The 17,222-nt window shown below is 46.2% G+C and overlaps 1 protein-coding gene across 3 annotated transcripts in view; it reads left to right on the top strand.

The window, feature by feature from the left end:
- LOC144167402 (uncharacterized) overlaps positions 1 to 17,222 on the top strand; it is a 74,846-nt gene that overhangs the window by 35,096 nt on the left and 22,528 nt on the right. For all 3 annotated transcript variants that reach the window (XM_077696673.1, XM_077696672.1, XM_077696674.1), the window contains exon 2: positions 9,881 to 10,032. In XM_077696673.1, the coding sequence (XP_077552799.1) occupies positions 9,881 to 10,032 (152 nt within the window). The remainder of the gene's footprint in view (positions 1 to 9,880; positions 10,033 to 17,222) is intronic.

Below are 17,222 nucleotides of genomic sequence, written 5' to 3'. Positions count from 1 at the left end.
TTTCATATACATGCAGAGGCCGGCATATCATCTTGTAGTTCATATATTAGATAAGTTCGCGTTATGCACGCCTGTGCGCACGCAGGTCGGCTTACTCAAGTGAAGCTTCCTTTCTAGGCCTGGAGGTATATCACTGACTAAGCTTCCAAATACTTTACGTGCGAATATAAACATGCTCCGCTCACAACAAATTGCATGGGCGCTGTCGATGTCTATACCGCTTTTTTCGAACGCTCATGGCGCTATTCACTGTTAGCGCATTTTAACGGCAAACGACGGTGGGCATTGCCAAGGAGAAAAAAGGGCGTCCCCATCGCAGACGATCAGTCAACACTATTAACGCCAGCATGGTTGTGGTGGGTCACGTTGACCAGTAAGGCAACCAGTATTGCCCAGGATAGCCGAGGTGCCCACCTAACCTACCGCCATTATTCCCACCTGCTCCCAGCTTTAAAAACGTTGCCCAGGTAAGTTTCCAGTATTGATCACCATGCCCACCTGATTTCCCAGGATGCCCACCTTATTTCCCAGCAGAATTTATGGTGGGATTTGCGATCGGGAACGGATTTTCGAGATAAGCAAAGTTGCGCTAATCACCGGAAAAAATGAGCGCTCTTCAGAAAAGTCACTACTACTTATCGGCTCTTCAGCGGTAGTTTCTAATCTTTCTTCTCGTGCAGGTTTAAAAGAGAAACAAATAACATACAAGAGACTAACCGGCTGGGTTTTGCCGCACTGCCATTTTATTTAGCAGAGAAAAACTGCCTAATGCTCGTCTGCTTTGCGGTCGTACTTGCACTGCTTTGACGCCACGCTTGCCGCACTCGCGCTAAGTTGCCGCTCCTCACAGTCAGCGAAAAATCCCTACCTCTCGGTTTGCGCAGATGAACGGAAATCACACCTCAGGGAAAATCACGAGCACTGCACTCACAGTCAGCGAAAAATCCGTACCGCGTGGTTTGCGCAGATGAACGGAAATCACACCTCAGGGAAAATCATGTGCACTGCACACAGCGAACGAGACAAACTACGCCAAGCGTGGGCAGAGGGCCTCCCTGCTCAGCGTATGTGTCACATGACGTGCCACAGGGTTGCTTGACAAAGTTGATATGTCGCTGGGCTGAGACTTCACGCACTTCGCGTTCGCGGAAAGCATCAACTTATGGCAGGCGCGGTTAAATAAGAAAAAAAATCGACGGACTTCAGGCGTGGCAGCATCGCGCGAATCTTGTGAAATGGTCCGGCGGCGGAATTTTAGTTCCACTCCCAGTCAAGATTTCGAGTTATCCGCAATCCGACCCAAAAATGCTTCGAGATAAAGGGAAAAATATATATGGGACGTATAGGAAAATGTTCGGTGGCGCGGAAAATTTCGACTTAGCCGATTTTTCGAGATATGCGAGTTCGAGTTAACGAGGTACTACTAAATATATATATATATATAAATATATATATATATATATATATATATATATATATTTATATATATATTTATATATATATATATATATATATTATATATATATATATATTATATATATATATATATATATATATATATATATATATATATATATATATATATATATATATATATATATATATGACGGCGGCAGCGCCATCACCTGGTATTTTTAATATTTAGCTGTTTTATCACCCAGAATTAATGAGTACGCAATTAATCACCTCTGAAAATGCCGCTGTTATATTCCTCTCGTGGGTGCGTACAAGCGCCTCACTGACGCTTTGATGATTAGGGAAGTACTAATACAGTTAGATAATGATTGACTAGTATTTCTAATTAACAAAAAAACTACTGTCTTCTCCTCTAAAGCACTGCAAAGATTATTGACCAGGTTTTCTTCGAGTGACTCCATTGCTCTTTTTTAAAATCTTCGTGCACAGCTGTGCTCTATCACAATGATGGCTGACTACAGAGCTGCAGGGCAGTGTTCGTAACTGCACCCTGTTTTTCTTAGTTGCTTACATCGCTTTGTATAGGAAAAATGTTGAAGGTTATATACATTATCCAACGGTTAGCGGCTGACCACACCAGCTGGGGCATGCGTATTTTCACACTTTTTTAGAACTACAGCGCAAACAATTTAGGAGATGACTGGGTATATATCCAGAGCTCTTTCAGGACTACAAATACATCACCATTTTTCAGTAAAATTCATGAAGTTAAATAAGCCGATTGGTGCTAGTCCAAGTTAACTACTTTATGCATACAAACTGCATTTGGCAGATTTTTCTTTCCATATTTTCCAGACCCCATTGTTTGCAAAGCATCCACTTGCGGTGTGGCATGCTAGTGCAGAGGCTGGTTACTGCTTGGTGCTGGTTGAAGACCAGATCCTAAAGGTCGGCCAGCCAGTGCAGGAAATTCTTATTGCATTCTCTCTGCATTGGGTAGTCGACTTGTGCTACCAACCAGGCGCTAAGCATTTACATAGTCATCGACTATCTTCTCGGCCTTAGTGCTACAAAGCTGACAGGGGTGGCACTAGCCACACTGTTCGCACTTACGAGAAAGCTGGGCGAGTAATTAGTCGGATGAAATAATCATATTTTAAACAAAATGTGTGCAAGGTTTTGTTCGTAAATTTTTGGGTAGGGTATTAACAGAGTTTTTATAAAACGTGAACACAAGTAATGTTTTGGCATTCATGGGCCAGCCTTAATTGTTCACGCACAACAATGTTTAGGCGGGGATGACAGGTAGAATAAACGGTCGAAGAAGAAAGTGCTAACTACAAACAGAACACAAATAAGCCGGAATGGGAGTAAATGGCTTGTTGCATAACTCAGTACCAATTCGGAGTTTTCAAAACTCCTTCCAATGGGAGTTTCGCCTTACTCCCATTATTTCCAGAGTTTTTTCAGTAGCATATGAGAGTTTCATTTTAGTGCCACTACAATGGGAGTTTTCAGGGGTACCATAAGAGTGTATTGTTCCCTCCAACTGGGAGTTTTCAGGGGGCGCGTTGGGAACAGTGTTGACCTGCATTCGAGGGTTTTTTTTTTGTTTTTGTGCGCTTGATATAAGCGCTGCAGAGGAATTTATTACTATATTTGGCAGCGCACAGGCCGCATTTTTCTTTCTCGTTTAGGATTACGTAATTTCAAGTCTTTTGCCACTTTAAACGTTGAATGGCGAACCGTGAAAAAATTGTTTTCTGCACAGTCAATTTATTGCATAAAAATTAAATACAGACGATATACGTGTGAACACGTTAATAAGGCAATAAAAACACTGAATCAACAACACACCTACAGATAGAGAACACAAGGTATCTTGGTACGAACTTTATCTACTACAACACTGCTCAACGAAAAAAATGTAAGCCATTTGCAAACAATGAGGTCAGCATATCGTCGGTGCTCTGTTTGCTTGCACCTGCCTCCCAAACGCTGACGTTGCCGCACCTCCTGGCACGTTCCCCAGGAAACCACAGCAGAACATGCATTAGAGGAATAGCAAAACGCTTTAAATCTGCGTCAACAAATACAGAAGCATATTGGGCATGTGACCTGAAAAAAAAAAGAAACGACACTGTAAAGACGCTGAACTTGTCACTTTTGTGTACAACTTTCCGTAATGTCTGAATGTTTATTTAAAGCTACGCAAAATTGCACTTCCGTCCGAGTCACCTGCGCACACTAGTTCGTCAAAACGAAGTGCTCTGCAGTTCGAAAGGGTTCGCGACCCTTGTGGCGACCAACTTCTCAAAATGCTTCCTTTCCCTCTTTTCCTCGCGTGTAGTGTTCTGGGAGCGAGCTTCAGGTTTTGCCACCCGCACTGCCGCTCGCTCCCTTCACCCAAAGTTAAGGAAAATTTTTGGTCGGTGTGACGACTGCGCCTGCCCCCCTTCAAAAAATAATAAATAAGCAGTCATCCGTCGACTCTACAGAATGCTCCCTCGAATGGCGTTTGCAGGTTATAGTTACACGCGCCTTGCGTACGGAGAGCTCCCACAGGGCCGCGACCTTCTCCCTTTCCAGTGAAAGAAATTAATAGCCGGCGGCACGCGGCAGTCACCCTCCTCGTAGCAGGCGCGGCTGACACCACACGTACTTCTCAAGAAAAAAGCGGCCACCCTGTGACGTTTGAACGGCCAACTTCACCTTTGAAAGTGAACATTTCGACAGACTTCTGTCTGGTTGGGAAGTTACTGAACTGAGATTTAATTAGGCTCCAACCAATACCATGCAAAAAGGCAAAAAACCCGACGTTTCGAAGCCGGCTCGGCTTCTTCAGGGGTGACAGTGGCCACGCTGCAGCTCCATCTTATAGTCTCACATTTGCTGGCCTCGCACAAAGCCCCTCGCTGCGGCACGTAATCCGTGTGTGTACACCGAGGGGAGAGTGCCAAGCTAGCGATTAACATTCCCAGGTGTGCGTTGAATATGCCACGATTCGAGTAATGCCGCTTCCTCCAGTTCGTTTCCCTTTCGAGGATGGCCGTTCCGGAGAAGTCAATTTTGTGGTCGGCCATTTCAGTGTTCGGCGACTGCGCTGCGAACTCTATTCTGCCTCCGGACGTCGTTCTTGTGTTGCCTAATCCTCTCCGGCAGGTTTTTGGTTTCACCGATGTACGATGCGTTGCACCCCGCGCACGGAATGCGGTAGACGAACCCGGGTGCCTTCTCTATAGTCGTCCGGTCTTTGGGGCGGGGGATTAAGCGGCCTATAGTTGTCGAAGGCTTGTGCGCTATGTATACTCCTACCCCTTTGAAAATGCGGGCCAAGGCCTCGTTTGTTCCGGGGATATACGGCACCGGCACGCGTTTCAGGGGTCCGGCGGTTGAAGTTCTTGAAGAGTGTGTTACCCTCTTCTGCTCTTTGCGGCGGGTTACGGAGTGAATGAACTTTTTCGGGTAGCCGTTTTCCTTCAGGTCCGCAAATACACGGCTTACTTCTTTCTTACGTTCTGACTCGTCCGAATCAGAACGTAAGAAAGAAGTAAGCCGTGTATTTGCGGACCTCAAGAAAAACGGCTACCCGAAAAAGTTCATTCACTCCGTAACCCGCCGCAAAGAGCAGAAGAGGGTGACAAACTCTTCAAGAACTTCAACCGCCGGACCCCTGAAACGCGTGCCGGTGCCGTATATCCCCGGAACAAGCGAGGCCTTGGCCCGAATTTTCAAAGGGGTAGGAGTATACATAGCGCACAAGCCTTCGACAACTATAGGCCGCTTAATCCCCCGCCCCAAAGACCGGACGACTATAGAGAAGGCACCCGGGTTCGTCTACCGCATTCCGTGCGCGGGGTGCAACGCATCGTACATCGGTGAAACCAAAAACCTGCCGGAGAGGATTAGGCAACACAAGAACGACGTCCGGAGGCAGAATAGAGTTCGCAGCGCAGTCGCCGAACACTGAAATGGCCGACCACAAAATTGACTTCTCCGGAACGGCCATCCTCGAAAGAGAAACGAACTGGAGGAAGCGGCTTTTCCTTGAATCGTGGCATATTCAACGCACACCTGGGAATGTTAATCGCTGGCTTGGCACTCTCCCCTCGGTGTACACACACGGATTACGTGCCGCAGCGAGGGGCTTTGTGCGAGGCCAGCAAATGTGAGACTATAAGATGAAGCTGCAGCGTGGCCACTGTCACCCCTGAAGAAAAAGCCGAGCCGGCTGCGAAACGTCGGGTTTTTTGCCTTTTTGCATTGTATTGGTTGGAGCCTAATTAAATCTCAGTTCAACTTCACCTTTGCCTGCCAGTAAGCCATAGACACAAAACACCTAACAGCCGTTCAGAGTTCGGACAGTTTTCATTCTGCTCGAGAGTGTGAATGAGTGAGTGTTCTGCTCGAGACCCGCGCAAATACGCATTGCTTTCACACTGTTCGGCCTCCCCAATGACGTTCCGGGCATGGCGCCGTCTTTCACGCACAACGCTCACCTCCAGTTGCGGAGAATCGCCCGTGCAGTGACGCGGGAAACACGCTCAGTTTATTTGACACTAGAAGGGGCACAAGTCTCCCAAAATGTTGGGTACAATCAAAAACGTGAAAATCTTACCTTCAACCACCTCGCAGAGGCACAACCGCGTTGTTTTTAACGAGCCATTCTCAGCGATCACTGCATTGAGGCCTCGCGTCGGCTCGCTGGCGTATTCCGTCGGCTCGAAGGTCGGTGACACGGAGGCGACGTTGCAGTCTGTCGCACGTCAGTGTAGGCTGGTTCCACAATGTTCGCAACGAGCTTCAATTGCCGGGAAGAACTTCACATCCGTTCGTGCGGCTGCAAGTTCTCATCGACAATAAATTTTCTTGGACGCTGGAGCTCACACAACACCAACTGGCCGCCATTTTGTAAGGAGGCGGAGAAGAGGAAGGGGTGGAGGAGGAGAAGAAGGAGATGGAGGAGGCGTGGGAGTTTTTAATACTCCCATTAGGACAAACGCAGTATTCACAGCTAGATAATGCGTTTTGTGAAGAGGTAAAATCGTGATAAATGCGCCTATTTACGACGGCTTGCGGTCCGCGGTATAAACTGGCAGTTTTTCCACCATCATACTACCACACGTGGGAGCAGGCCACCTGCCGTGAGAAGTTTAAAAGACGTATCCCAGCCAAAAAAACTCCCATTCAGGCTAACTTGTGTTTTGTGTGTAGCAATAGAATCATTTATTGCCTTACGTGTCTCGATATTTCTTTGCGACAAACAGCAAAATGAAGCGGCAGAAGAGAAGGAAAGTGCATCACTCTTAATAATATAGCATTGCGTTTCTTTCATTTAAGCAGATGAACCACCGAGAGGCTCAGCATTGATGCTCTTTTAGGAAGGCGCCCCTCCAGATTCTCTTAGATATAACCCACACAGATTCCAGTTAACTTCTCATCCTGCTTTACTTTCATGTTCCATCTTTGCACTCTTTTTTTTAGTCGCAATGCACCAACCCAACCAGCAAAGCCAATCACTGTCATCGGGCACTTTTACAATTGTTCTGCCTAAGAGAGAGGGGAAACTACACCACCACTCTTCTTTTTTTACCTCAATGCTGGCTACACAGAACAGCATTGACAGGGAAGAACTTTAAAGCCGCCCGTGAAGACAAAACACTACTGCGGTTCTAGTTGAAAGAACTAGAACTTGGTAGCTCACTTTGCTCCATTCCCGCGGAAGAAGACGCTTTTTAACTTAAAAAGCACTGGAAATATACAAACTTACAAATTTCACGTCAAAGTGATGTAATACGGGCAGGTGTAACGTGATATGGTTTTTTTAGTATTTTTACCAGTGTGTTAACTGAGCGTTAGCATACACTTGATACTATCAAACAGAATTAGAGACTCCACTACAATCGCCCAGTAATGTTTTTTTCAGCAATGGCTTAGGTTCGTACCCACCAATATCACAAGTCCTCTGTAGCTTGTATAAAAATTGCCAGATAATAGCCAGAGATTCGGCAGAATTGAACGTTTTCTTTAGTTTCCCATTTACCTGTGATAACATTGGTATTGTTGTTACCGGCGCAAAACAGACATATTAATAAACAAAACTGGTATTTCGTCTTCGTGGCCACTTTATACTTGTGCAGTGATAACAGTGTAAATGGAATTCGGATGTGTTCGTTCCTTACAGTCTGTTTTGTGTCGAAAACACCTGCTGTCACCAGTGGCGCATCTCAGAGAATTGCCCTTATAGCAGCTGTAAGGTCCCCTGCCGAGGGCAGTGGTCAGGCGTCGCGGCTTTGCGCGTGAAAGGATAGATCTCCGCCGCTCGGTCTGGCGGCACAGCACTACGGACACTACGCTGCGGCCGTCACCAATTCGCTGCGGCGCGTTCGGGAGGCGGCTTGTCTGGACGGAAGAATGCCGCGGGAATAATGCCATTTAAGAATGCAGACGGCTCCGCCAAGTTCTGAGGATTGTTGACGTAGCAGGCAACGAAGGGGTAATCATCGTCGTCTGACCGACGGCAGCGGCGGCTTTTCCTCAAGATCCCATTGTCGCGCGCCACCGTCGGAACGGCTGCCGAAGTGACCCTTCCGACAGCGGCAGCCCGCGGGATTTCGACGATCCGACCCGGCACCGCGACGCGACGCGTGATGCGGTGAGTGCCGAATAATGGCGCTACCTACGCGGAAGAATCAAAACAGGCCACGGAAGATGCCTTGGTCATCAATCGCTTAAGTGGCAAATATCATAAAAATAAAGTTCCACTTACGAGAACGGGGCTGATACAGGGGTGAAACGTTGTGTTATGGGTTTTCATTTGCACTTGCACAGAGAGTGGCGATCAAATATCCGTCGCGATGCGATGCACAGTTCAAAGTTCCTGACACCCGAGCCGACCCCAGCAATGCCACCAGGTTGCGGGCAGTTGGGCGCGCCCCTCTCCTAAAACTCCCCAAGCGCGAGCGCATTGCGCTTGTGTTCCCTAACTTTTTGGAAACCCCAACGCCAGGTTCCCCTATTCTGGAGGCAGCTGCATTTTTTCGTCCGAAGTTCGGATGCCGCGCGCTCGAATCGAAGAACCCCGCGCGGGCAGCGCGGTGGGTGTCTTCCACCAATCCATCAGTTCAGCAAATGCGGTGCGACTGCCATTACATGCGTTCGGGAGAGTCGCACTTGCGTTCTCCATATACCCTGGTTTAGCGCACCGGATATACCCTGGATATATCCATATACCCTGGTTTAGCCCACCAGGCGAATTGTCCTGCTTGCATGCGATGCGGTAGGGTAATACGACAAACTAAATGCGAAACGCGCTGACTGTCGTTTGTGCTCGTCACGCTCATGTCATCCCCATCTCGATATAACTCTGGTACAGTTCCAACATCCTAGTCTGATCAAGCGAGAAATTATAGCGACTTTAAACATAAACAGGTTTCGTGACAAATACAGTAGTCAGACCTGTTTTTTTTTTACACGATAAAGATGTCACCTAGCGATTTTTGTTGAATGTGGAAGAACGCTTATTCCTTCTTTTTATCGATTACAGTGTTTCATGCGATACTGACGAAGCGCATGCGCAGTTTATTTAATGTATAAATGCTTGTTCATTTTTAATAAACCCTAATTGTTTGTCAGCGCTCGTCCTGTCTGGTTCTTTCCCTTGCGCTCTCTGCAAACCGCGCTGTTTGTTCACCATATATAAAACACAAACTCGCCCAACCTTCCATCCAGCCGAAAAGCAACCTTAGTGCCACCGAATTTGTCTCCATATGTGATGTCGCATTTAACATTGAGCAGGCTCGAACAGCGCCACTCGCCTAATTACGACCGGCTGTGTTATTACCCAGCCTATGGATGCGGTCAACTATACCAAAATTGAGCTCGTTCAACGCATGCACTCCACGATTTGTCATACACATTCCTATCGAAATATCTAGTTAACGGCTGCTATTGAACACAATTACGAAACAGCATCCCATATGGACTGGACCCATTGAGTTAGGGTCCATTTGGTCGGGGCCTGTTTAACCCAATCCTGTTTAATGGAACCCGTTTGGGCTGCACCCGTCTAAGCTGAACTTGTATGACCGACACAAAATTAATAACGGGTAATCAGTAGTCTTATCAACAGGTTGACACTTTTCGGCCATTGTTCATAAGTGACATTTTCAATTTAGCCGACGGCAATCTGAAGAATATGCTCGTGTTTACAAGCAGAACACTCTAGTACAAGAACATGGTTTTTGTCGTCAGCAAAGGCAACAAACGGGCTTACGGCTGTATTTTATTCTGATGTGTAGAATCACAACTTGGGAGAGTTACGTTTTTTGGAGAGCATGAGAAGTCATCTTTCCCCCTAATTCTGCTATAAAAAAGTCGTGAGGTGTCCTTGAAGAACACAAAATGGTATAGTTTGTGCGTGTTTTAAGTTGCTCATAACATTGTTGGTTCTCATTGTTTTCAGGTATTGGAATGGTATCCAATGGCCTTCGCGATATTTGACCAAGACCTGGACGGTGACCTCGACTGCCTTTACGCCGTGCGCACAGCAATGGACCTGGACGCTCGGACCGCAACATACGTTTTTAAATTTGGCGGCAGAAATGGGAAAGATAAGTGAGTAAATCCAATCAAGAACCATTAAGAAAGGTTACTAAGCATTCAGTAGTCAAGAACATGTTGCACCTTCTAATTTCTTATCCTAATTTACATGGTATATGCGTTAATAATTCTACCAGCGGTATATCTGATGCAAGAACAAATCAAGGAAAGAAAGCTTAAGAGGCTAACGGAGGATTAGGCTAACGGAGCAGGCACCGCTTATCCGCCGCCCTTATAAGATATTTTTTTCTTGGTTCCGTGACAAAGACCTGACCTTTCGGAACATGGACGTGACAAGTAACACGGCTGGAGATCGCCATAGAGCATAGCCTGTTACATGTTTCAGGCTTGATCTATCAAAGCGTTGATTGAGAGTTAACTTTAGGCAAATCTTTGACATGGTTAGGTGGTCTTGCGGTACGCTGTCCATCTAAAATGGATGCGCGAGAAGTGATTGAAGATCGTCAAGGAGCTGACACATTATTTTGTTATGGGTCCCGCTAGTGGGTTCGAATCTACGAGAGCGCCAAAAGCAAAGAAGGCAGGCCTTGGGAGCGAAGTCGCTTTTCCTCAGCCATGTTTTCTTCCCGTGTCGACATAATGCTACAACATCCTTGATGAAGGAAGTATGGGACTCACCGGCTTTTTGCGCGCTTGTCTTGTATTGCGCACTTGTATTTATATTTAGCTGCTTCCGTGTGAGTAGTCGAGTTGCCGAAGATGAGGCGATGCTGCGAAATAAATTACGGCTCGTTGGTGCAGTCGTACTCATTGTTTAAATACCATATCATCGATAGGTGCCGCAGATGGCAAGCAACGTTCAACAGGCGAAGTGAATCGTCCACAGGTTGCCAGAGGTGATAAGCTTGTAATTTTCTGGCCCATCCTTATTACTCTCATTACAGAACAAGATAAAAATCTGGGCATAGCGGTGCCGGTTGGTAATTTCCCCAAGTGCAGCAGATGAACATGGTGGGGAGGGCCCATCACCGCTACGGGAGTCGGTTATGTAACGTTGCGGTAAAGTGAAGGTAAAATGTTGTACATGCCGGCTTGGAAGACCACCCAATTGGCGGGGGTGAAGGTACAAGGTATTTAGGCAGTTTTTCTCAACCACAAGTGAGGTACAGGGCAGTAGTCTTGGATTACGCTTTACTGGGTGAGCCTTGGCCGTAATGATAGAGTAGCCAGCCTGTGGCAAGAACCTAGATCAGAGATGATAAAAAGGGTGCATGAAAATGTCACTGCGGCATGTCGACTCTCTCTCTCTCTCTCTCTCTCTCTCTCTCTATATATATATATATATATATATATATATATATATATATATAGAGAGAGAGAGAGAGAGAGTCGACATGCCGCAGTGACATTTTCATTCTATATATATAGATATATATATATATATATATATATATATATATATATATATATATATATATATATATATATATATATATATATATATATATATATATATATATATATATACCCTACGCACACAGAGAGAGGCGGAGACAGAGTGAAAACTTACCAGTTTGTTGATGGAGCCATCGTTGATTTCCCTGCATCAAATCCGTGGTATTTACCACTGAAAAGCTCAATGGATGGCTGGTCGCTTCAATGATCGCGTAATACCTGAATTGCTGTGAAGTGGGTGTACTGAGTCAAATGCTTTTTTACATTCTATAATAAATGCCGTTTAGAACGATGCCTTATCCTCTCAACATTTTTCTAATAGCTGGTTAGAAAGAACGAGAGATCTAGAACGATCTTTAGTAAAGTCTGGCGATGTTAGCCGGGCCAAAATGCTTAACTTTCTACGCCAGTTCATGACGTGATGAATATGATAGCGATGATGTTCGAAAACGTGATGCGCAAAGAAACGTTGAGTTATTTGCAGAGACTAGTCCAGACCTGCGTGTTGCAGGTACTCTATCCGAGTTTTTGTAGCCCGTAAACTACTTTTGAGATATGCCCACGGTCCCAAAACGTCCTTTAGATGAATGTCCACGGAAAGCGGCAGTCCCTAGGACACTGCGAAGGACACTCTTTGAGCACTGAATCGAGCTCATTCCCAGAGCTTGTGCTGGAGGGTTTCTCGCACATCACAGTGAGGGCAGAGTGGCGACGTAGCTCGTTTCATCTTAAAAAGGAAGTTGGGCGTGTATGCGACATTCAACCGCATGCGATTTAGAATGGCTTCTACCCGCTTGGAGGGCCCTGGTTGCATTTCGAATGTGCAGTTTGGATCAATGGAAGATAGCGGCGCGTAATGACGTTGTACGTCAATCCAGGCTGCGCGCTGCATCTTCCATGCCACGCTAGATGCAAGGACAGATGCATCTTTTCTAGGATTGGTATGGATGTTGCCGATGAACGATCGTTATGCGAAATAGATGCAGCAATGGCCGCCTTCACATTGCCAGTTATCCAAACAATGGGCTGGAATCCACTGAACTGCTATGTGATGGTGCGCTTGTAGAACTTCGAGATGTAAAGCGTGTACGTCAGCCACAAGCTGAACTTTTGGAAATGACGCTAGACATTGAAGGGCAGCCCTTGAGTCTGTGAAGACAGCCCACTCTCCTACGGGTTGCCTTATGATATGAGCGAAAGCCACCCTCACAGCTGCAAGTTCGCTAGCCGTAGTTGACGTTTTGTGTCTGAGCATGTCACTTATGGTGGTGCGTGATGACGGTGTCCAGATTCTTAGTGGCTGATGTTAATGACAGCCACCCATCAGTGTACACATGTTTGGTCATTGTATATCCACGAAATGTAGCCCAGAGCGAAGAACGTTAGTGCAGGAGCCGGAACATGCTCCTTCCTTGTGATGCCGGGTGCAGTAGGCGTCACTGGTATGAGCAGGAACATCCAGGGCGGGTGCTCAAGAAGAGCAGGCTCTTAATAGACGTTTGGCAGAACTTCCCGCCCTTCTTCGGCCCAGCTTGTGGGTAGAGGATGGCCCCGCTGTGTTGCCACAATCCGCAGACGCGCACGAAGCAATTACTGCGTGCTTAGAGCGAGGGGTGAGAGCTGCCTGCATTCTGTCAGGGTTCCGATGGTAGAGGTTGCCTTTGAAATGCCAATGCAGACCCGAAGGATTTGTGTTTGCAGGCAATCTAGCGTTTTGACAGTTCGTTTTGATAGAGGTACCAAATCAGGCATGCTGTAACACATCAGGAGCATTACTCGCTGGGGGGAAATTGTGGCGGAAGAAGACCTGCTGGCGCTGCAGTAATTCTCCTGCAGAAAGTGTCACCGACTTGGATGTCACTGGTGTTCCTGCTCAGACGGGTTTGAACGGGTGCAGCTGGGCCTGATGGATTCTCAAACTTCGGAGCACGTGCATTATTCCGGAGAGCGGCCTGTGGGGGTCCTGCTTGCAGCAGAAGGATTTCCACTTACGCTTGGCGAGCTGGTTCATATGCCTCCGAATCGCCTACTGGGCTTGTCTTGAAGCTTGGATATCTTCAGGCGCTTGTGTCCGCCTCGCTCATCTTTGCGCTCTTCGAGGCGCTTCGCGAAGCCCCTCATGCTGCGATTTGGCGGCTGTGTATCTATGCGGAAGCCTAAGCACTTGGTGGTTTGACTTTCGAGCTCTTTACATCGTGTCCACGAAGTCTTTATATGAGCTCACCGAATCAACGGCTTCCGCCACTACAGTTCTAAGTGCCCTCCTAGTCGGAGGACCGAACCACACGTTAAGGAAAAGAGCCCGGAAGACCGTCCACTGCAATGTGTCAGCGCATGATCGCTGCCATGCAGTTCAATGTCCACTGCCGAGCTTGTCCTAAGGAGGAGTTGTGACGAAACAGGCGTGACGTCGAGGGAATTCAACATCTTTTTCTGTTAGAAGGTGGGTGGGCTCTCCAGAGTTGACAACGCATTACCCTGCCAGTGGGCGATGTCCAGAAGGTGCCTTCCTTTAGCCTTTGTTTTTCTGCTGCCCCAGATAGGGTGGTTGGCGTTGAAGTCATCGGTCAAGATGTGCGGGGCTGGTGTAGTATTGATCATGCCTTCTATGCGATTTGAGTCCAGTGTTACACGAGGTGGAAAATGGGCGGCGATGATTGTGAAGGAAAAGCCAGCGCCGCGAACTGGGGCTGCCACGTATTCATTCCGCACATCCGGTAAAAGGCCATGCTCTATTGAGGTGTGGTCATTTCTCACGGCGAGTAGAACTCTTGACATTACTATCCCAGGTAGCGACCGCAGAACTTTGTAGTCAGAAACTCGTATGTCTTCCATCAGTCGTGATTCAGCATTAGCGATCAGGAGAAAACGATCTTTTCGTGTGAATTGACGTAGGTCTGAAGGGCGCTGCTTGAGTCCGCAGGCGTTCCACTGCAAGATAGTAGCTTTATCTCGAATTTCGTGTGCTCTAGGAACTGGGATTTCACCAGCTGTACCAGCTAACGTCATTGCATAAGGAGAGTGAAACATAACCCAAGAGAGTCGGGATAGCGACTGCTACCGGTGATGAAAGGGGGGCAAGGAACATGCACACAGCCTCTACTATAATAATAATATTGAAACTATTTCTGTTCCATAAACACAGATACAGATACATAAACACAAATACAGAAAAAGGAACCGCGGAAAAAAGCTGTCATAGCTTGACGAGGCCGCAGCCCCCTTTTTGCTCACACAGCAGCATCGCGACAAAAAAACACACAGTTATAAAGGCAACCGAAAAAAGTAACAATAAAAGCTATCAATAGGACTTTTTTGCACGTAGTACCCGTTATTTTTAACAGGTATAAAAAGAACACTTAAAGAAGAAAGCAAATTAGAGACATAGAAACGATAACACACTTTAGTACACAGGACACGTAATTGACGCTTAGAACATTTATAGATATAAAAATCGACGCACTCAAATACATTTAAAAGAGAAGGTAGGGTATATTGTATGCGCTCTTTCCCAGTGTTAAAACGGTGTGTAGTAACCACCCAATGTTCCTTATTCCTGAAAGGGTAACTGATTTATTTCTGTTGCAACCGGGACAAATTACTCATATAGTTTATGTTTCTCTTGGTTTCTAATTAGAATCGGTTACTCAAACGATAATTGTACAAGTTGAAGATTTTGATAACACCACTTTTAAGAAAGCAGTCTCTGGTTGGCTCCCTTTAACCTTTGTTATAAACGTGACGAAGAAATGTTTTGTAGAAAATAAACTTTATGTAAAGAGGAATACTTTGCGGTGCCCCGAAAAAGTTGAATATATTTTAAATTAGAATAAAAAGAGAATTGTACATAAGGAATTTCACAGATTGGGGAGAATGTACCTTAGATGGCCAATAACACCAATGATTCGAGCCAACCCATTTATAACATGATCAACATGATTATCCCACGACATATTTGCGGAAAACACGACACCTAGACATTTGAAGCTATCCACAAACTGTAAATTTCGCGAATTTATTTTAATAATAGAATGAGATGGAAGCGGTTTGTTTTTAAGGCGAAATATAACTGCTTTTGTTTTAGTTTCGTTTATTCGCATGTAGTTTGCATTAGACCATTTGTGCAGCGCCTCCATCATGAGATTGCATGTATCGATAAGTTCATTAATATTATAGCCAGAAAACATACTATTGTCGTCTGCATAAATAACAAATGTAGCTGTGTCACTAATATTTACAATGTCATTCAAATAAAGAATAAAGAGCAGAGGCCCCAGTATACTGCCCTGCGGGACACCATAGACAACAGGGCTAACACTGGAGCAAGCGCCATTTATGTAGACAACCTGTGTTGTATTAGATATGACGTTATCAACAAAACAGCAGTGCCCCAAATACCGTAACACGCTTGTTTCTTGATCAGTAGTTCATGGCTTCCTAAATCAAAGGCTTTCGAAAAATCTACAAAAATTCCTGTGACCAGAGCACAGTTTACATTCGGCTCATCCTCGTGAAAGACGGCCTTACACGACGAACAAGTGTCAGACATTGGTTCAATTTTTATACCATACACACTGATAATGAAATGAATATCGGTCAATGGCAGCAACAGAAGCAGCAGCGGCAGCAATAGTAGCAGAAGCGTGAATCAAGAACGCATTTTTAAGGCAAGGCTTTTTACCTCTACCCCCAAAGGGTTCTTTCGCGACCGTTGGTGTCACCAGAAAACTCCAGCGAACAAATAAAAGAATTTACTGGAACCACCGGGAATCGAACCTGGAACTATTAGACTAACAAATCGAGAGCCCGTTGTCTTCCCGATTTACCTACGAGCCCACGCGAAGACTGGGAAGACAGGTGGTGTACTCACCAAGAACATCTACGGGTTTACCCCTGCGTTCTCGCTGAATGCCACGTGAAAGCGTCACGCGACCACTCACGCCCGTCTACCGGCCCTCTGCGCACCTTGCTCATATGCTAAGAGTTACAAAAATTAAAGTAAGCTCACACCAATGCATGACATCTCACTTCTAGTAGGCCAATGTGCTAAAGCCTGTCGCCTCCAGTGTTCACGTAAACAATCACAGCTCCTTGTCGTCCGCCCTAACGCCAAACCAAGGAATACATTCAAATACTCTTTGATGGCCAGGCCATCACTCAAGCCCCAGCATCAAGATCCTGGGCCTACATCTCGAGGCTAACACCAAGAGTTACGTCTCCTTGCAGCGCTTCAAAACAGCATTAATCAAATCATACACATGATCAGGCCAGTTGCCACCAAGAAGCGAGGCCTAAAGGAGTCCGGTATCTTTCGAATAATTGAAGCTTTTGTCCTCTCAAGAGTTACTTACGTCAACCCCCTGTCTTCTTCTCGACAAGGAAGACATAGAGATGCTTTATATAATGATTAGAAAGGCGGTCGAGCAGGCCATTGGTTTTCTCATGAGTGCGTCCACACAGAGGTGGCTTAGCACGGGGCTCCACAACACGGTGGAAGAGCAGATAGAAGCCTATCCTTCTAATCAGAAGGTCCGACTCAGAACTGCGATGGGTAACCGCATGTTTCACCAGATTGGCTGGGCAGCCCAAAATGTCACTCCGCTTGACGTACTCCCAGACTCTTGGCGACTAAATCTAAATATGCTCCCTTTGCTTAGAAATATGAACCCCTTACATGACGAGGGTCACTGAAAAGCACGGGCTCAAGCACTAAACACCTCCCTCGGTGGGGATCATGCAGGTATCTACACAGACGCCTCCAAACATCGAGGGCTGCAATACGCCATCAT

Source organism: Haemaphysalis longicornis, unplaced genomic scaffold (assembly GCF_048455015.1).
Source record: "Haemaphysalis longicornis isolate Haplotype H1 unplaced genomic scaffold, Haemaphysalis longicornis Haplotype H1 scaffold_2, whole genome shotgun sequence".
Lineage (NCBI taxonomy): Eukaryota > Metazoa > Arthropoda > Arachnida > Ixodida > Ixodidae > Haemaphysalis > Haemaphysalis longicornis.
Note: the sequence above shows the minus strand (reverse complement) of the source record. Positions and strands in the feature narration are given on the sequence as shown.